This window comes from Epargyreus clarus, unplaced genomic scaffold (genome assembly GCF_041222505.1).
Source record: "Epargyreus clarus isolate Ecla_fem2 unplaced genomic scaffold, WU_Ecla_fem_2.2 ptg000002l, whole genome shotgun sequence".
Classification (NCBI taxonomy): Eukaryota; Metazoa; Arthropoda; class Insecta; order Lepidoptera; family Hesperiidae; genus Epargyreus; species Epargyreus clarus.
In genome coordinates this window covers 7995132-8017754 of record NW_027332210.1, presented here as the reverse complement: position 1 = coordinate 8017754, position 22623 = coordinate 7995132, and the positions used below count along the sequence as shown (strand labels likewise).

Here is a 22623-nt window from a genome sequence, read left to right as displayed (position 1 = left end):
CCTGATTGTTGATCTAAATAAGTTCTTACAAACGTACGATAAACGTAATATATTATGATTAGTAACATAATTATGATTAATTGATTGATGTTGTTGATTTAATGATATTCAACCAATTCTTACTAGTGTACTTACAAAAGATTAAATTTGACAATGTTTGGTATGATGAAATTATCAAATGGCTATCTATGGTATGCAAAATATTGGATAGATTGTTTATTATTAACGGACGTAAGAACAACGTTAACTATGCTTAATGGTTTATTCGACTTTAGCAAAGCAGAGATTTTTTCAAATGTTGTTATTTAGTTAGGTTTCAATTTACTCCGTTAACGTCAAAGTCAGGTAATCTGGGATTTGAACCCGGACTTCCGGAATGGGAACATAATTCTGTCACTACAAGGCTGTCATTACTCATGGTCTTCAGCTGTTTCAAAAGTTGACTATCTTATAATAATATTATGCTCGAAGCTAACATACATAAGCCGCTTCCACATTCTGCAGCCTTCACCGAATCCTGGTAACGTTTTCATAATTCGGCTCATGGGTATCAGAAATCCCTGAGACCTTCGTTTTATTGCAAAACGTTCCCATTATATTATTGCTATAGTGTATGTATTATGGTACTACTATATACCTACGTATGTATAAACATTGCTTAAAGAAATTAAATAAAGTAGCTATCAAAAGTGTGTATTCTGAAGTATATTAATGTTGGTAAGAATTTAAGCATATTTTAGGTATATATATATTTCTCCGCTTCGGAGCATAATGAACAAAACGCGAAATGAAAACCGCTCTCAAAAAGTACAAATCGCAAAATGTACAAAATGTAAAATGAACAAACCCAAAATGAACACAACACGCAAAATGTACAAATACACCCACGTTCACACATTTTAAAATCTTTAATTTTTCTCTTGTGAGGCCAACTTTTAATGTACTTAGTGAGTTCAACTACAATGTTTTAATTTTACAAACCTGTGAGGGCTAAGTTGGAAAGCCTCGGAAAAGTATGTCTCTCTTACCACACCCTTCAAACCAAAACACAGCAGCGCTTAACACTGCTGTTATTAGGCAAAAATAGGTATGGCGGTAGTACCACGCCACGGACGCGGCTATCTCTCGTATATTAATCTCTAATTAAAAGAGTTTATTTATATAACACGCAATATTTTTGTGATATGATCTATCCTTCATCAGCTTACTGTCTTATTACTGGGCACGGGTCTCCTCTCAGACTAAGTAGAATTTAGGCCGTAATCCATCGAACATTTGGGAACACCTGTTTTTTAAGAACTCCCTAAAAGTTTCTTTGCGATGTTTTGCAAATGATAATTAAGCTGTAGCCTTGTTACACAAGAATAACCAATATAAACAAAATCCGTATAAAAATCTTAAGACTGAAAAAAGGGGCTAAAATGTCACATCAATGAGTAATATGACGTATCACTTTAATCTGTGTCACTGACCGACCGAAAAACACAAAACATTACTTAATATTATGCACTTCGTTAAAAGATTATTTTTACCTGTAGCCGTATGCCAGGGGCATAGAGTCGAGGTTCGAGTCCATTTTGTATGACTAAGTTCAACTTTCTACGGTAGAGTGGGGTGGGCAACCGGATCTCTACATTCACTGTAGTTGGATGTTGAGGCTTTGGTACTTTGTTTTTTCGTGACGTCATGTCCGTTGTTTTTGTATATTTAGTTATTTTTTTTGAATAAAATTTAAGTTTAAAAGCTTAAGTTCATGCGATGTTAAGTGTTAAAATCCTATGAATACTTAATTTCAAGTATGATTATGGATCTACTTGAAGTTGTCAAAATTTTGCTACTCTTGAAAACTATGTCTGAACTTATATAAATGTAAGTTTGAAGGTGCTAGAACCCTTTATGGTTCGATTCTACCGGCATCACTTATTTCTACCTAATAACAGCAGTAGGTATTAAACCAGTCTTATCTGGGGTTGTTTACAGATTTCCATATGCGGCAGTAGCCACTTACCATCAGGTGTACTGACATCATAAAACAAAGTGATAAGCGTGTCCGTGCTCGATAGGGATGGCAATTCTTTCCGAAAAAGGTCGATTTTGTATTTATTCGAATCAAAGTGTAAAAAATCTATTCTCCAAATATCTTTGATCTATTCATTGAATCGACCCATTACTGGAGATCGCTTAAAATAATTGTTCTTACTTGGTTAAAAAAAACCATTTCAAATTTCATTTAATCAATTTCAGATCAAAAAATTCATTTAATCAATTTCCGATCACAATTTCTAACACGCGACAAGAAAATTGCCCCAAAACTTCAAGCTATCAAGAAACCTAGTCACAGTACAAGCACGCCAATTATCGTAACAGTCTTACTCGGAAATAGTCAAACCTTACAATGTTTTGAAGCTGACGTCTCCGGCCGTACTTTCACTATCATTGTGCATCACAAAAGATTTGGGTCAACTCGTCTTATTCACTCTTTTAAAACAATATTCGTGACAGCAGAGATTTAAGTAATTGAAATTGAAGAGACTGAAAAATACAACAAAAAATCTATTTGGGCGAGTAATGAAGTCGAGAAAAATAAATGAATTTTTAATTTATTTTACATATTTAATTAACATGACATTTATTTTTCTCAAATAAACTTATTTGTATTTGAATGTGATGTAACGTACTGTATTGTTTTGTGGCTTCCTAAATGAAGGTATGGTTAAATTCTGTCACTGTAGTCCCGGGACCAAGATAGAGCTACGGTATCCCCTGCCTGTCGTAAGAGGCGAATAAAAGGGTCTTCCGGGGTTGCGGGCGGCAAGTGGGAGCTCAAACCGTCCAGCAAGCGACCCCGGGAAGGACAGCAGTTTGTGTGGTCGCATATCGCTGTAATCACCAGGGGATATGAGAGGAGCGTAAATTGCTCCCTGCAGGGCAGAGCCCGATATAAGGGCGTCGCGGAGGGCTCCAACGGAACACAACCGGATTCCTCCTAACTCCGGTTGTGTTCCGTTGGAGATCCCGGAGTTCACCGGGGGGTTTGAGTGCGAAAAAAAGGTGTGGTTATATTTTAAAACCACATCTCGGTTAGAATTCAACTGAACTGGATATGATAACAGATGTCTCTTATCAGTGACCACTTACCAGGTGTAATCACTTAACATTTTGTTTACTACTTGAGTTTTTGTAATAAAAATAAATTTTGCAATAAGTTTGAAGGTGGTCGAACTCATGATAGTTCGACTTCGAAGGCAATACCACCTCACCTCTTTTTACCTAATAACAACAGTGATAAGCGTTGCTTTGTACCGCTTCGAAGGAGAACATACTTATCTGAATCATTTCAACCTAATGCACAGCGGTGGCAACTCTTCCGTGGTCGACTTCAGGAATCTAACCTGAGAGGTTGGTTACATCTGTCCATGGACGGAAGTTGTCACTTAAGATCAGGTGGATGCATGCACATTTGCTAGAAATAGCATAAAATGAAATAATAAAATGAATAGCATATAATAAGAAGTCTATGTAGGTTATTCTTGGTCCCAATACTATTTAGTTGGCTCAGCTGTTCTGGAATTCCTGCAGGAATAGTGCGGAATGTTTAATCTTAAAGGACCCAAACTACGTGACCGGTATCCCTGAAAATGTAGTATATTCTGCATACAATTTTATTTGTTACTAGACATTTTACGATAAAATTCTTTTCCTGAATTCTGTGATACGTAACTATGTTTTAAAAATGTTGTAAATATTTTAAGTTAATTTGGTATTATTGGAGGTTTAATAGTTTTGAAGCTGATAGAAGAGTTTGAATTAAGAAGACTTGCAAAGCATTTTCATGATCAAATTTAGAGATGACGCCTTTTCTTCATTTTTAAAATAAAGTTAGAAGAAGAATGTAACATAGAAAATAAAGCTTTTTTATAAAAAAAATAGCTGACCCGGCAAACGTTGTGTTGCCATATAAATAAAAAAATGTTAATGGTTAACAACCCTTATCACTTAGAGGTATGAAAAATAGATAGTAGCGGATTTTCAGACCTACTGAATATGCATATAAAATTTGGTGAAAATCTGTAAAGCCGTTTCGGAGGAGTACGGTAACTAACATTGTGACACGAGAATTTTATATATAAGATATAAAAAGTATATGCGATAGAATAAATAATACTTTAGGTTACAAAAAATATATTTAACCGTTTTTACATTATGACTACAAAATAAATAATTTTAAAATTAATGTTAAAAAGTATAACAGTATTTATATTTTACAGAAACGTATGGGCACGCAGGTATAATAAAATTCTTATATTTAATAAAAATAAATAAATATTTTATCTTATTCATTTTGTCATTTAATATTACAATTAAATTCAAGATCACGTATTTAAATAACCGTTAATTATTAACTTAATAAATAAAATAAATAAATTTAAACAACTGTTTTAAATAAATAATATGACATAAGTTTTAAAAAATTAAACATAAAATAAAAATTATCATTAATTACAGACGGACATATTGAATTATACAATTACACAAAATAAATATACAAAATGTGTCTAATAAGCAAGTGTTGGTGTTTGTTCTAAACAAAATAATAATTATTATTTGTGAAAAATCTATTTTTAATTGAAATGTTATAACAATTAGAAGAAAATATGTAAAAATTTACTACAATTATACACAAACACTCACACAGTCGTACAATAAATTACAATCATAATAGCTTACAATACAAAACAACAAAAAATGTCTGAAGTTTTACTTTTTTAGGTGACTAAAAATAAAATATACCTAAATAAATCTACTACTACATATTATAAAATTATTATTAAACGAACTACAAAATTTATTATACATATGTAATAACATTAATAAAAATTAAACAATTTTTTAATATTATACATAATTAGTCTTTTTATTTTAACATGTGATAAATATCTTTTCACAACAAATTACCATGTATTGTATAAAATGTCCTTTCAGCCTGTCGATTTTGTATGATATTGGCCATGCAAGTTATTCACCCTGTTCTCTTTCTTCGAACTAAAAAAGTATAACTTCAATAACTAAAGAAAATATTACAGTGTTATTAAACAGTACTTGAAAATAATACGAAAAATATATTTTAGAGTAACAGAATATATTATTTACACTAACAAAATCTAGAACAAGTGTTCCATTAATGATTTGTTTTATTCTAGCAGATGAAAGAGAAGCGAGTAAATATCTCGCGTAAGTATCTTTCAAATTATGTGAAATATTTACCGAAATGTCAGTCGTAGTCGAGAAATATTTGTCGAGCTTTGGAAAGGTAAATACATATTAGAAATTCCATTAATATTCCAGAAATTATTTTGTTCAAAAGATAAATGTAACATTTTATTTTTTTTATTTAATTGTTTTTGATAAAATGTAAAAACGAGAAATGTTGTTGCAATATAAAACAAATAAGTCCCATGTGATATAATATTAATAATATGTCAAAATTTTGGATATTCTAATGAACAAAGTTACTCAACTATTTTCATATCTAGAAAATATTTGAACACTTTTAGTTCAAACCATGTGATCATTACTGGATTCTCTTCTAAACATAGTTTTTCCACTCATCGCTCATAATGCAACGATAGCCCAATTAAATATATCCGTAGACCCGAATTTATTCGTAATACGAAGGAAAGTTTGTGAATATTTCAGTGGTTTCCTAAACAAATGTAGGTTAGGTACCGGGAAAGCGTAATTTTCTCCTCATTTTATGAGCCTCGCTTTTATTTTATTTCTCATTTCTATAAAGAAAATTTTTGTAAGTACTTTTTGTAATAAAAAGTAAGTAGTGTAAGTAATCGTCAAACATAAGGATTTATATTTTGGGACCCCGTTAACAAATTTTCTATGGGAACCTTTACACTTTACCTGGAATTAAGGTTTTCTACGTAAATCAAAGATAAGGGATGAATGTGTATAAACGTGTAAACAGTGATAGCCTAATGGTTTGAAACTCGGCACCTGATTTATGTAACTTTTAGAAAAAAATGGTGTTCCTTCACCATTACTGTTGCACTGTTGGCACAGGTCTAGTCTCGCAATGAGAAAATATAGGCCATAGTCCAACACGCTGGCTAAGTATATATACTTAAAACTTGGTAAACTTCAACTACCTTCAAGATTTTTAAATTTTTCAAAACCTGCATATTTCCTGTCAATGTTTTCTTTCACCAATTAAGCAAGTGATAATTAATTTCCAATAAGCACAATGTTTAAAAAAAACTGAGGTGCGTGCCTGGAATTGTAACCTCGGACCACTCGATCGAGAGGCTGAGTTTCAAACACGAGGCTATCACTGCTTGCAGCCCACTCTGAGGTCACCCATGTCCAGCAGTGGGACTCTAAAACAAATCTAAATTTACAGTTAGCAAGTAATCCCGATTACACCCTATAATCCCGCAGTAAAATTTGTATTTGCAAATAAAGCAATAAAAGCACTTGAAACGCTTCAGTTCCCATTATTAGGCGTTTAATGTCCAGACATAAAATTTATCGCCGTACGCTTAAAACTTCATCTCGATAGAGACATAAAAAGTCAAAATTTGGGTGTTAATTCACAACAGGCTGGGCATTTTTTTCATATTTTATATCATGTAACGAATAATATGTAATAATAGAAAAACATACATTTATAACAAAACGAAATGTGACTAACCAATGAAGTTCTAACTAAAGCTGATTACAGATTCGTATCTCACATACCTTAGAGATATTTTTTAATCTTTGAACCCCTGAGGACTGAGATGGTCATTTCGTATGTAAATTATTTTGATATGATAGGATTTTTAAAAAATCAACCCAATCAAAAATTTACAAAGCTGAATAAAAAGTATATCCGATAAGAGAGACTTAGGAGTGAAATCATCTTAATTAAAAAATATATATATATAAGATCTTTTATAAAATTCGTGCAGTAGCAATAATTTTAAAGGAATATAACAATCTGGTAATCTGTACAAAAATAACATCCTTGTTATCGCTAATGTTATAATTATACAACTTTAGTCATAAAATATACACTTATACACGATAAGTTAGCGTATTAATTATATTATGTAGGAAGTATCTAATTTATTTATGTTCAAACTTTCCTTGTTCAAACTTTTATGCTTTCTTCATGTTTTTCTTCCGGTAAGGTTTACCTGAAAATAAAGATATTTATGAGTTTTTTCTTATGTCACTTATTTTTTATTTAAAATAAAACTAATGGTTCTAATTCTGCCATATAAGAACAGTGTTAGAATATGGGATCATTGATTGCTAATAAGGCATCGTAATTCAACTCAGTTTCCCTCACCATAAAAGGGATTAAAGGCCATAATAGTTCATCAAAAATGTCAATTGGTAAAATTCTCATACCTTTGAGAACTTTTTTAGAGAACTTACAAGTATGTGTTTTGTCGCGATATTTCCTTACTACTCAAGTCTATTACGCACATAACTTTGAAAAATCAGAGTTGCGTGTGGGATTCGAACCGACCCATCGAGTTTCAAAGCAGTGATAGCCTAGTGGTTAAGAACTTGGCCTCTCGATCAAGGGGTCCGAGGTTTAAATCCCAGGCCTTTGATTTAAAAGTTATGTGCGTATTAGAAATTAATTATCACTTGCTTAAATGGTGAAGGAAAACATCGTGAGGAAACTTGCATACCTGAGAGATATATAAAAAAAATCTCAAAGGTATGTGAAGTCTATCAATACGCACTTGGCCAGCGCGGTAGACTATGGCCAAATGTTTTTCATTCTGAGAGGAGACCCGTGCCCAGCAGTGGGACAATAATGGGTTGATGATGATCGAGTGTAAACCACTAGACTATCACAGCTACATGTACTTAGATATTTCTACACATTGCCTAACTAAAGTTATAATATTAGTATTACTGTCACACTGATGGACACGGATCTTCGTACAGAGTTAAATTTCTCTACAGAAAACATATTTATTATAAGCTGCAAAGTAAATAGGAAGTATTAATATGAGTTCTCTTTGAAGGCTGAATAATAAAAATATATTACTTTCAGAGAAAATTATGGTATCTAATCTGCATATTTTCCACATGGGGAATATTGGAGAAACTATTTATTAACAAATAACTCGGCCTCCGGTTATGCACGGGCTAAAGTTGAAATATTTTCTCAATTGAAATTAATTTCGCGTTTATAGTGTAGGCAAATATTAAAAGCTATACGCCTGAGAGTTTTTGAAAGTGTAAAGTTCAACCATCTGTAAATAATTAACCTTAATTTTAATTTCATCTTTGATTTTGATTTTATTTTCTTGCTATGTAAGGTTGAACCACAATGTTCGACCCGGGAGGTACCACTACACTTATTTCTAACTGTCATTTATGTTTTACGCAGATAAAATTGTTCTATATCGGGTTGGTCGCAGATATAAATCAAATGGACGTCAGTAACCACTTATCATCAGATGGACTGCATGCTCGTGCCTTCTTGCCCGCGTCTCACTGCTCGCTTGTAGTAACAACAACTGCATTATGGAGCCATTAATTACCTTTAAGTTACGTCTTCAATTTCCGCGCCGTACCGTTAATTTGATATCATGATACGCGGCTATCATATTATATTGCGGTGCGGTGTTAGTAGGGCATGCGGGGTGAGCGCGCATGCAGTCCGTGTCTTCATGAATTCATCTCATCACACGCATGTAGCAGAAGAACCAGAGACCAGAATCATTAATTACCTTGAGATTACGTCTTCAACTTCTGCGCCGTGACCAGTTTATTGATTCATGATACGCGGCTATCATAGTATGTTGAGATGCAGTGTTAGCGGCGCATGCGGGATGAGCGCACATGAAGTCCGTGCCTTCTTGACCGCATCTCATGGCATGTATAGTATATAGCGGTAGAATCGCAGGACAAGAACAATAGTTACCTTTAAGTAAGGTCTTCAACTTTCGCGCTGTCACCAGTTTGTTAATATCATGGTACGCGGCTATCAATGTGTGTTGTGGTGCAGTGTTAGCGGCCCATGCGAGGCGAGCGCACATGCAGTCCGTGCCTTCTTGGCCGCATCTCACCGCACGTAAATATCGGAAGAACCACAGAACAGAACTATTAATTACCTTGAGTTTACTTACGTCTTCAACTTCCGCGCCGTGACCAGTTTATTGATATCATGGTACGCGGCTATCATGGTGTGTTGCGGTGCGGTGTTAGCGGCGCATGCGGGGTGAGCGCGCATGCAGTCTGTTCCTTCTTGACCGCGTCTCGCTGCCCGCATGTAGCGGAAGAACCGCAGGATCTCCGGGTTATCGGACACTGGACGTCGGAGCTCGTTCAGTTCTCTGTTAGAGATAAAGGTACAATATAATACAATTTACAATATACTTATTATATGAAAACAGTGATAGCGATTTAATATTCGGCCCAAGGTTCGAATCATAGACATATCTGATTTTTTGAAGTCATCTGCAAATTAGCAATTGCTTTTCTCTAGCTTTAATGGTGAAGGAAAATATCATTAGAAAAACAATATTTCAGAGAGATTCACAAAATTGTTCTAAAGGATATGTGAAGTCTACCAATACACATTTAGCCAGCGTGAAAGACGACCTAAACTTATTTCAGAGGATCTATGTCCATTAAGTTAGGGTTGAAACTACTTCGCACCAATCCGCTATGATCTATGTCCAGCGGTAGATCTATCATGTTACTTATGTACCTATCAAAATCAGGTGGCTTGCATGTTTCGTACTCCTAATCAGAATCAAAAACATACCTGCTCAACTGCGCTGACACTAAGTTGCTATACGGCGCGTATTTAGCCGGACTGGCATACATGAGGCAGATGAGCTGCTCCCTGCAGGCTTCCAGCTTCACGTCGCTGAGAGTCTGACCGCCGATCTGGACGTTGCTGTCGTCTGCTGCGTTCTCTGTTGGTGCTAGACCTGGGAAATTAGAAATGATTGAGTGAAAATATTAAAACTAACGATCATTATTAAAAATCAATCTAACCAATAAAACGAAAGATCGAATTTTGACAATTTTAGTACCTATGAAGAAATTGTCCAATGTCGATCTTTGGTAGGCAAAATATTGGATAGATTGAATATTAATAACGGACATAAGTAAACATCTGGCCACTTGCGCCCAAAATGATAAACTAAATTTAAATTAACCTTTCTACAATATTGAGTACCGTGAGTAAGATTTTTCTTCTAAAGTTACAAAATTTAGTAATAAGGAAAATGAATAAAGGTAATGGTTCTTTGGGAAATATTAATCTAACATTTCCGGGAACCGAATAATATTGGAAATAAAAAAAATTACGAAATATTCGACGTGGCATAAATGTAGGGATGTGTTTACTTGATTATTACTTAGGAATATCGCTTCAGTTTTTAAACAGGTTGAAACAAATTTGGAAAAAATGTCTTTCAATAATTTGCATTGTAAATTAATTAAGGTTTTTTAAATAAGGATTAAAAGTTTGTACAATATCGCGTTAACCATACTCTTCGTATCTCGTATTTGCAATAAAAAAGAAAATAAAGTGAAATCTGTCGTAAAAAGTGATGATACAAATGTTTTCGAAGTCCTAAATGTTTAAAAAAAGCACTACATTGTTTCATTGGATTATACAAGTAGTATCAAAATTAAAAATGCGGATTTTAATTATTTAGATCCAAAATAGCTAACGTTAAAATTGTTGTTATAACGCTATTCAAAATAGTTGTTAAAATTATGAATATAACATTATTCATTATCAATGCCCATCCCTAAACGTGAAGAAAAAATGAAAAGAGCATTTGATCGAAGCGTCTGAGTACCACCATCACATTTCGAAACGAGCATTAACTTGAAATGAGTTCCAATACTTTGGTAATAAAACTTTTAATAATCTCAGATGATTTGCCAATTACTTTGTGATTTGCTTTTGGACTATTTATTTTTGATATCCATACTTAATTGGTTATTGGTTACTGTGGGTATATTTTTCTATGTAATTTAGTCTAACTTCAGAATTACTTTTTATACGACAAAGAAACAAACAAGTATGCAGTCCACCTGATGGTAAGTGGCAACTGTCGCTCATGGATATCTATAAACAACCTCAGATAACATTAGAGTTCTATATAAGGTCGCTTACAATACGTTGTTACCCCTGAGGACTAAGTTAGAACGTCCCGGAAACGTAAGTCTCTTGCATCATTCAAACCAGAACACAGCAGCGTAAAAAGTAACACCATAATTACTTCATATTTCCCTACCTATTGATGTTTTGTAATGCATCTACAAACGACTTTAAGTTGGACTCTAATCCTATTTAGAGCTGATTCCAGAAGTCTCCAACGGCAACTTTTTTATATAATATAGAAGTAGCAGACAAGCATGCAATCCACCTGATGGTAGGTGGCTACTGCCGCCCATGGACATTTGTAATCAACACCAGATAGGATTACATATTCCTATCTGATGTCGGCCACAGATGTGCTGCTAACCCTGAGGACTAAGTTGGAACGCCTCGGAAAAGTATTTCTCCCTTACCACATCCTTCAAATCGGAACACAACAAACAACTTTAACACTTACTTACCATCAGGTGCCTTATTCGCTACTTCATTATCTTAAAAGACTGTTACATTATAACTTACATCATCAATTTAAGGAAAACTACTTTTAAAGACTTTAAAAACTCAAATTACTTAAACATTAATTATAAGAATGTCTCCCGTAAGCTACACCTGCACATTCATTAAAATTAGCTTCAACTGGAGTTGAACCCTGGGCTTTGCATTTTAAAGTTTAAATTCGAAGAATTTTCTTAACAGAAGGCGAGTAAGTGTCCCTTGTTTAGCAGAAATGGGATTAAAACTTTATTTAAAGCGTACTAAGACTTAGATTTAGTAGGTTAAGTGTGTTGAACTGAGGTTAGTGTTCTATTCCGTATATATTTTGACTTTAAGCATTTTTCTTTATTTATAAATAACATTTTATTTTAAAATTTCACTAACACCGAGGAGGTTCAAATAATAAAGAAATAGGTTAAATATGAATCTAATAACAGATAAATTGCTGTTTCTGAGGAACAAGTTAATAGAAAGATAAAGATATTAAAAACACAAAAAGAATTAAATAAACATAGAAAGAAAGAAATATGAAATAAGAGAATAAAAGAAGAAGGAAAAAAGATTAAAAAACAAGAACCACTGAATGAAGAAGTGAATTAAGAAAGACAGAACAAAAGTAGCAACAAATTGATAATGATTTATTAATATACATATTGATTTTAAATCAATGAGTCCGTTAATGTTAATATTAATTCTAAATCTATTATAATATTGTATGCTGATGAGGTCGGAATATGACAGAGATATACCAAAGTACAGCTATGTTTAAACCTGTGTTCCACAATAAAGTTACTCGTATTTGATTTGATTTTTATTGACACTTTATTTCGTTTACGCAACCCTAACTTAATAGTAACACATTTACCGTTAAAAATAACTTAAATTCTAAACAGTAAGATAAAGTCGATTACCGAGCCGAGCGAAGATTCCATCCAGTCGAGACAGCAGAGGCGAGTAGAACGGATCGTAATTACTCAGGATCATGGAAGACGCTGGAATTTTCTGGAATATCTGGAACAATGGAGGAAATGTTTACATATTTACACGTAAAGTAGGGCTTTGTTACTTGATGTATAAGTCCTATTTATATCTAGGTGTTGTGTAAGATAAAATTATACTTTTCTATAAATCTTATATATAAAATTCTCGTGTCACAATGTTAGTTACGGTACTCCTCGGAAACGGCTTTACCGATTTCCCCCAAATTTTATACGCATATTCAGTAGGTCTGAGAATCGGCTACTATCTATTGTCCATACCCCTAAGTGATAAGGGTTGTTCACCCTTAACTTTTTTTAATTATATGGCAACACAACGTTTGCCGGGTCAGCTAATTTTTTTATAATTTTGATGTAACAAACGAGCATGGAAGCCACCTAATGGTAAGACTACTGCTGCCTATGGTCATCTGTCAATTCCTATCGTGGATACCATGGACACATATTAAATACACGAATACACAAACACCCAGACCCAAAACAGATATCTAAATCACAACATTCAAAGCGGTACACAGCAGCGCTTAACACTGCTGCTATTAGACAGAAATAGGTGTGGGTGGTACCTCCCCGATCTAAACACGTTCTATCTTTTCTTGGAAATTTAACGTTAGCAAGTAGTTCGCCTGATTACTATTCAAGTCCATTACTATTGAAGTCCATTTGAATTAGATTAGCAACAAAATCTAATATTGAAGTCTAGCGAGTTTTCCAATAAACTTTATTAGATTTCTTTTTAGAATTGAATTATCACAATTGAGAAATTAGTTTTATAATTCGAGAGTTATCGAGTTGTCACTCGTAAATAGAGACGATGTGACCTCTCTATGAACGTATCATTAAAGAAAAATCTTAGTTTCATAATAACTTTCAAATTCGCTTCTTTATACTTTTCTTTCGAGAGCAGTGTTTTCAAAACTTTTTAACATGACCCCCTCGCTTTGTAAAAATATTTGGCAACCCCCTTTTTTGTTATCTGTAACATGTATATTATTGTGACATTACAAAATACAAGAATTCCTTACAATATATATTTATTTTGGTAATTAGGTATCACTCAATATACGAGTATAAGTAGGTAATTATGAAATAGCGAAACGTTACGTAGATTACGCAGGCGCTTTTAATTAATATTTTATGGTTTAAAATATATTTTATATTCATTTAGATATATTATTTATTGATTTTATAGGTATTATTTACATATATCGATCTTTAGGGCGTAACTAAATGGCGTTTTCGATTTGTTTATTTGAAGTGCAGGAGACAGATATGTCACTTATACATATAGTTAGTTACACACTCGTTAGTTTTCTAGTTTTATAAATATCGGACTTTTTATGTGTGTAAGAGTAAAATGTTGTGTCAAACCTTATAATTGTTTGTCATTTGATTTTTGTAGTAACTGTTCTTCGACGGGAGATAGGATACTTTCTGTCCACCGGCACCAAATCTGAAAAATCAATGGTTAAAATTATAATTCCTTTTTGCATCATAAGCATGATGCGTTGCTAGCATCTATGATTGGTCTCAAGTAGGACTTCAGTCATATTTAGGGGGTAATTACAGATGTTAATAAGGTCTGTTGTATGCTCGCTAGCGGTGGGTCGTTGAAGTTTTTTTTCCGTCAACGTTAATTTCCGTTGATCAACTAGTTGATCAACTAGTTAATTTCGTCAACGAGTTAACGTGCTACTAATTTCAACTTGCATCAATAATAAACGGTTTTTAACTATGCTGCAACGATCAACGCGTCTCTACTGACGTGCGGTAAATGTTATTTTAGAAAAAAATAAATACGTAGTGTATGTTATAAATATCAAGAATTGATATAAATATCAATTTTCGATATTTATAATAAATAATTATTAGATATATTCTACATAATTGCAGTTTATTTTATGTTATTATACTGACAAAATTAAGATATATGCTCGTCTGCTACTTATATATTATAAAAATATATATTTTTTAAATTTTATTTTTAACATAAGTTTAATTCTAAACAAAATAAAATTTACGTTGAAAATAACGAAACGTTCCGTTCAACGTCGTTGACGTATTTAGCTAGTTAATTTCTATTGGGTTAACGTTGATTCGTTGAAAGTGAATCAACGGTTGATTTAAGTAGTTCGTTGATTCAACGACAACCGCTAATGCTCGCTTTTTACCCGACTGCAGAAGGGAATGTTTTTGAGCGCTTGTATGTCTCCCCATTGGGCACATACTTTTTTTATAATAATAGTAGCAGAGGAGCATGCAGTCCACCTGATGGTAAGTGGCTACTGCCACCCATGGACATCTGTAATCAACCCCAGATAGGATTATTTGTACCTGAGGCCGGCCACAGATGCGCCGCTACCCCTGAGGACTAAGTTGGAACGCCTCGGAAAAGTCTATCTCTCTTACAATACCCTTCAAAACGGAACATAGTAGCGCCTAATACTGCTGTTATAAGGTTGAAATAGGCGGTGATTCCGCCGGAGTCGAACCACAAACGGTTCTACCACCTTCTAAATAGTACTACTACGAGTACAGTCCAAACAGCTTACGGATTTTGAGATATGAGGTGTCCTTGGATTCATCAAACTTTTGAGAGTGACATATTATTAAACAGCCGGGTTTTTGTTTACTATACTAGATACTTCAATTTCATCAAATGAGCGTGAAAATGCTGCTATATCATTAAGTTATTAAAACTAATTTTAAGATCATGCTAAGTAATTAATCACATTCATTATATTTCGCTTTGCCGTTTGAGGCGTTAATAGGCCATCAAACGATAAATAACTTATAATTTTTCCAAAAAGTTATTTTTTGATTATCTCAATTATTTTATAATTAACTCCCAGCGCTTTGCTAATAAGACAATTTTCCGTCAATAAAACAAATTATGAAGCCCCAAATTGAAATGTGATTTCTCCGACAATTTTTCGTTTCGACATTCGCGTGAATTCAATTGTCAAATGCAAATTGTATTAAGCGATGACAACCGGGAACTGAAGGACGATGATTTTATTATCGGAATTGTTGGAACTTGTGCGGATAATTTGCACTTTACATGTTTGGTTTTCATACTTTGCATACGTTTAATTTACAGACTTATTTCTACCTGATATTAACTGTAAAGTTTTTAAGTGGTGATATTTAAATAAGTTTTTTGTGTGTTGTTATCCGTAAGGCATTAAATCATTCAGCTAAATTGTGGACATACGAATAACATAGGCTGTATTTTGAGCAGTTGGGTAATTGTTTTAACCGACACTTTACAATAATAGAGTAGTTAATTAAATTTCTTAAAAAAAAATCATATTTGTTAACATATTAAGATCATGTTAAGTGATTAATTACTTTCATTATATTTCGCTTTGCCATTTGAAGCGTTAAATAGGCCATCAAGCTACAATAAAAACTTATAATTTTTCGAAGATTTTTTTGTCTCAATTATTTTATAATTAACTCCCAGCGCTTTGCTAATAAGACAATTTTCCGTCAATAAAACAAATTATGAAGCCCCAAATTGAAATGTGATTTCTCCGACAATTTTTCGTTTCGACATTCGCGTGAATTCAATTGTCGAATGCAAATTGTATTAAGCGATGACAACCGGGAACTGAGGGACGATGATTTTATTAACGGAATTGTTGGAACTTGTGCGGATAATATGCACTCTACATGTTTGGAAATTTCCCAATTTTCGATATGTCTAATTTAGAGACTTATTTCCTTGTTGACATGTTGATTTAGATGAATAATCGACTTAACGGCGAATTAAAAAAAGATGAAAAATCACATCGAAATTAAAAATGAAAATAAGAGGTCGATAAAATTGGAATTACTACTATTATATGAAATATCGCAAGGAATCATCTATGCTTGAGTATGTCTTGTATAATTTTATTATAGTATGCGAAGTATGAAATCGCATTTTGGTATCGCGGTGGAGTATGGGCTAAACTGTTTTCATTTTAAGAAAAGACGATTGTCCAGTCAAAGAACAGGAATAATTTCATTATAATGAGTTAAAAATTAGTTCAACGGAAAAAAATGAGAAATGGTTCTCCGCTTATAATTTATACCAAAACACACCAGTATGGAAACCACAAAAGATGACAAGCACATCAGGGATTTAATTTGTGACGAAAAAGCCATTCCTGGCATAGGCAAATTGGATGGCCTTATCGAGTCAGCTATTGTTCGCTTAACTCAATCGTGTTTTGTTTGGGACCAATTTTCTTATTTGCAAAGACCCCGGTCGAGATGCTTATTCAATCTATCCTTTCAAAATTTGTACCGTCTAAAGATAATGGAATGTTAAGGTGTGATTTAGACAAGAGTATCTGTGCGACTATGTCCGCGTCTTTTTAAATGTAGAATACCTCTTAGTAGTTGTATGCTGTGCTGATATATTTTGGTTTGATTACAGTTCCTTTGTTTTAAATTGAATAGTGTAGCAAGGCAAATCATAGTTAGATAGGTATTTATGACCAATTTCAGATTGTGCTCCTTTACTACTTAGTTCTATTTATCCTAATCTTCTTGATGGAATGAAAAGCCAACTAGCATTCAGCGCGCCTGATGTTAAGTGATCAATTTAGGCACGGGTTAAATTATAAATGGAGATTTGTGCGAATATGAATTCAAATATACATGCGATGATACTTAAAAAAAAAAAACGCTTTCCACACTAACAGCCCTACATTAGGATTCCCTGTATCGTGGGTGCTACGGAAACACACAGAGACAAATACACAAACACCCAGACCCGGAAACAGAAATCTAAATTCATCATTTAGAAATTTGTCTGGCCGGAGATCGAATCCGGGACCCTCTGCGCGTCTGATCGGCATAGCGACCGCTCCGCCACGCGGGTCGTCTTAAATGGGAACACTTCCTATTATAATACTATCCTTCAAATATGAGAATACAGAATTACACCGCTATTATAAGGCAAAAATAGGCCTAGAGATGATTATTTCTTACCTTGACATGTCAACATTAGACATATCATTGACATCATTATTTTCTTCCATATTCCCATACATCCCATCCTGAGGATACATGTAGGATCCTGCGGGATTCGTTTCGTATCCCATGAAGTCTTTATTGTCATTGCTGTATCCATTTTGATCATCCACGTTCGCTGGTGGGTAGCTGGCCTGGCTTGATGTTGCTGATAGTTGGGATATTCCTGGAACAGCATAATATCAAGATAAATTAAGGGGATACAATTTAACAACGTTTGCAGACAAGATAAGGCGTAAAGATACTTGAATAACGTTTGTATCAACATTGATCGAACGTAAATTTCTGTATATAAATGAAGATTTTTGCGTAAGTTCTACAAGATAAGGTCAACTCATTCCTGTCTGGCTACAAATTCGCACTAGGTCAGGGCGATGGACTATGACTTAATTCTCTCTCTAAGAGACGAGCCGTGCCTATCAGTGGGAGACTAATACGTTGACGACACACTTATAGAAACCTAATGGAAAACCAGCAAAGGAATTCTACTAATGAGATAATCTTGTGTTGAATTGAATTATTGAATATGAGCTGAAAATTTATAGTTTGGAAAGAACGGTCACAGCGTAAATTCTGTCAATATTATTAATTTTTTTATTAAGTTTAAATTTAATCAAATTTACAATAAATAATTGACTCTTAAATTATATATGTCAATGTGTTTTCTCTAAATTTTGAATCTGGGAGTTTTTAAGACATTTATTCATCATTGTTTTATGTCTTATTTAATTTAAGTTATTTTACTCTCTAAAAACTATTGTGTATTTAAGAGTATAATCTTTATGATTTCTAAGATAACCTTTAACTGTAGTTCAATTGGAATCAATTATTAAACTTTTATCATTAAAGTTTCTTAAAGTTCCATTTCAGTTCTCTGTATTGTGTAAAGTAGGTCATTCTATTTTCAGCTAGGGTTGTCACCAGTAGGCATCGTATTATGCAGAAACAATGAAGTACAAAAAACTATATAGTTCTACTACTACTATGTATTCTTACCTTTTTTTCCATGCATTAAAAATCTCAAAAAATTGAGTATTTGGGATTTATTTAATTATTTTTTAGAAAATGTTGGCACCCCTAATTTCAACACCTGTTAAAGTTGATTAATCAAGATTATGAAGGAAATGAAACTGAGGGGTTGTTAAGATTTCGCAAACTTCGCTTATCTGTGACAGTTAAGTGGCTAAATTGGTTGAACCTATTAAAAGTTACTAAAGTTTTAACAAGATAGCGAGACTATTCTCATCAAAACAGTGTTTTTTTAGTAATGAAATAATAAAAAGTAGGAAGTGTCTGATGTGTATCTATCAATAGTACCTTATGAACAACATAAGAATTCGAAGTTTTATAAGTAAAAATAATATAGATTGTTTATTAATAAAGGTCGAAACACCTTTTTTGGCTACCACAGGTGAAAGTTTGACCACTCAGGTACGCAAAACTTGTACATTGTAAATTGTTGGATATTGTAAAATATCCAACTTTAGTAGTCAAAATTGGTAAAGATTACTTAATTATTGTATTGACGAAGAAAAACGCAACATGATCGCCGTAAAGTAAAAACAGACACGGGTTGTAATTATTTCGATACCAGAAGTATCAATTAATGTAAGGGACAAAACACGGTTTTTCAGGAGAGGCAAAAAACGTTTTTATTTTTGTTTATGTGTCCATAACTTTTTACTGTCTACTTCAATTTTAATTGTGTCTAGATCAAAGTTTCTTAGAAAATCATCTTCTTTCATGCTATAAACGAAAGATTTAGGAATACCCAGCGGTTTAAAATATAGCATGTCCCTTACATTAAAAAAATATGTTTAGTTGTACCTTACGTTACTAATATTTTATGTGTAAACCGACTAGCATAGTGTAAGCAACAAGAGCAATAGAAAATTATACGTAATTCTGTTGTAAAGGACTTTTACAGTGTAGCAATTTGATGTAACCATAGATTATCTAATATAATTAAGGTATTTTAACACAATGGAAATAGGTTATTTGGATGGTTAATGTTAGTTTCAGCTTAGTTATCACAGATTTAAGTGAAATTTAGGGATACAAAAAAAAACGATTTATTGTTAATACAATTTTTTATTTCCGACTTTTATGTCTGCGTTATAATTATATTTGACACACTAATCAGTCTATAAAACTTTTCTAAAAGTAACAGTTCTAATAAGTATAAGTATAAGTTCTTACACACCTAGTAATCAATGTAAAAATAAAGTAGGCTATACACGCTACGGTAGACCTGAGAGGTTAACTCGTCAGGTCTACCCCAACGTGTATGGCTATCTTTTGACACCATTATCTCTTTTAATTAACAGTCTGTACTTTTAATAATTACGTTTAATTAGCTTTATAATTATAATCAACAAATGGATAAAAATAATAGTTTTCTCAGAATTCTTATTTATTTAGTAATTTAATGAACGTATTGGAAACGAAAGACAGATGAAAAATATGAATTGTCTGAAAAATGAATGAATAAAATACATAATATAAATGATATAAATATTAATATAAGAAATATATACCTAGTATTACAAGAATAAATAATTAGGTATGAGCAGACAGATTATGATGATAACTATTGGTAAATTAAACTATTTTAATGGTGAAATTAAAATAGCTTAATTCCCTAATAGAAAAAGTTATTCCGACCATTTCGGTTGGAATAACTTTTTCTATTTGGTATTTTATCTAGTTATCATCATCAGCTGTCATCACATCTTCATCGTCGTCGGTTTCATTGAGGGTATCTTTAACTGGCGATTTATTCGGAAGGTTCAAATATTCACAATGAAATCTTCTTGGTATTATACCGGTGTCGCACAATTTTTTGAGGTCATTGTATTTTGGAATGGAAATTGGGAGCCTCTCATTATAAAGAGATGGCAAATTGTCTGTGTTTCTTTGACTTATGTCATTACTAGTACTTTCAGCTGCAGATTCATTTTTTTGGTCTATATTTTTTGTATTTTTACCTCTAACAGCACTTCTTTTCCCAATCCCTTTACCCTTTCCTCTTGCGTTAAAATTCTTTGGAGGTAATTCTTTGGAGACTTCTATGTCATAAGTATCACCAGTCTCTAACATTGTATATTTAACTTCAATTTTCGCATTCTTTTTAAATGTGCACACTCTTATGTTTTTTATACGCAGGTCTTTATTTTTAAGAGTAGCTTGAGTGAATACAGATTCCGCCAGATTCTGGAAGTTGATGAAATCTGTATGCTCTAAGACACTCACTTTATATGGTTGAGGCCGTTTCCTAGCACTCTCTATAAAACTTGGCCATTGCGAAGGTGCCCAAACAATTAGTTTTCTTACTTCCCTCTCAATAACAGCATGCATGCTGTCAACTGGCATGTATGTATGCCCCGCTAGAAGGTAATTAATTTGTATAACTTTTAGATTTTTAGATTGTTCCAGGAAATGTTTGAACATTGAAAATATTACTTTATTCTTATTTTGCCCCGTGCAGTTGTCACAGTATAATAACAACGTGTTCACTCCTCTGTTATCGAGTTCTTTTAAATAGTTATACAGACATGTTGCTATTTCACAACTTCTTCTTTTACCATCAGCTTCACCCCATATGTAACAGTATCCGTTCTGCGTTCCACTCTCATATACTGTAAAATTGAACACAGCGTACTTTCTGGAATAATACAATTGCATACTTTCACCATACGGTGTCGCTAAAACTTTTTGAAGATCGAAACTAGATACAACAAACGTGTTATCGCGTTTTTGATTTTGGTGGATATGAAATCGTCTATATGTGGCTTCTTTTTCCAATAAATGAGCTTGTAACTGTTCATTAGTCGTCAAATCCGGATTATTTTCGTTTTTAGTACATAAGAGACATTTGTCCTTCTTAGGAACATGAAATGCATAGTTATACTCTTTAAACATAGATGTAAATAATTTTTCGCTCAAATAGTTTTCAGACCTTTCTTCACAATATTTAGTGTACAACCTGTACAAGTTTGAAAAGTTCTTAAAGTGCTCTGGCAGATACAATTTGGTAGATTTTTTCTACTGTAGTGAGAAGGTAAAGCTGGTAATGCTTCTATGTATTTCTTTGCATTCAGTTTTGTGGTCTCATCATATTTATTTGGTGCTGTACGTGTTCGACTATCATCACAAGACAGTCCTTCTTTTGTATGGTTTAATGTATACAAAATGTAAGTTTGGCTTATATCGAGAGTCTTCAGTATAAATTGTTGGCACACCTGCCTCCGTCCTTCGTCTTCGTTAATAAAGTACTCATAAGTTATCGAACGTCTGCTAACTGCGTTTTTAGTCTTCTGACGCTTTACACTGATTGGTCTAGAACATTGCACAATCCAATCCCGTTTTTTATCGTCATTAAGTGCCCAAAAATAATCAAATATAGATTTCCTTCTTTCATCTGTAATTTCATAACACTTCCTGCTACATTTACTCTCTTTACAAGGATTTTCTTGTAACTTTCGGGCTTCTTTTACATTACCAGATATTGTCACGTAGGATAAACCTTTTTCTTTAAGCTGTCTTCTTGACTTACGTTTATTTTCAGGTATTTTTTTCTTCTTAGGTACGATTTCTATTTGGTTTGTTTTTGTTTTGCTTTGTTTTGACTTGGTTTTCTTTCTTTTTCTATTTTTCTTGTGATTTTCTGAATCACCTGAAGTTTCTTCTTTGTCTGACCAAAGATTAGAACTTCCCGAAGAAAAGTCCTTATCCTCGCTATCTGTTAGAAAATCCATGCAAGATTTCATAAATGTTGATGTTACACGACGTTTTTTGTTTAAATTAGCTTCAGTTACGACTTCCTTAGAAGGTACGTTGTTATCGATTTCGCTTGATATCAAATCATTACAAGAAGAATTACAATTGCCTAAAACATCATCGTGATGTAAGCCTTCAGCCATCATAGTGTCTTTGTCTGTAATATCAATTGCTATTACATTT

The 22623-nt window shown here is 33.1% G+C and overlaps 1 protein-coding gene across 2 annotated transcripts in view; it reads right to left on the bottom strand.

Moving 5' to 3' along the window:
* Positions 1–4925: 4925 nt before the first annotated feature.
* Osi24 (Protein) overlaps positions 4926–22623 on the bottom strand; it is a 95218-nt gene continuing 77520 nt past the window's right edge. Inside the window, exons 4-9 of one of the 2 annotated variants that reach the window (XM_073079263.1) lie at positions 17620–17827; positions 14008–14089; positions 12550–12649; positions 9788–9956; positions 9132–9353; positions 4926–7187 (exon numbers count right to left, since the gene is read on the bottom strand). In XM_073079263.1, the coding sequence (XP_072935364.1) occupies positions 9143–9353; positions 9788–9956; positions 12550–12649; positions 14008–14089; positions 17620–17827 (770 nt within the window). In that variant the 3' untranslated portion in view covers positions 4926–7187; positions 9132–9142. The remainder of the gene's footprint in view (positions 7188–9131; positions 9354–9787; positions 9957–12549; positions 12650–14007; positions 14090–17619; positions 17828–22623) is intronic. The other variant, XM_073079255.1, reaches the window with a different exon arrangement.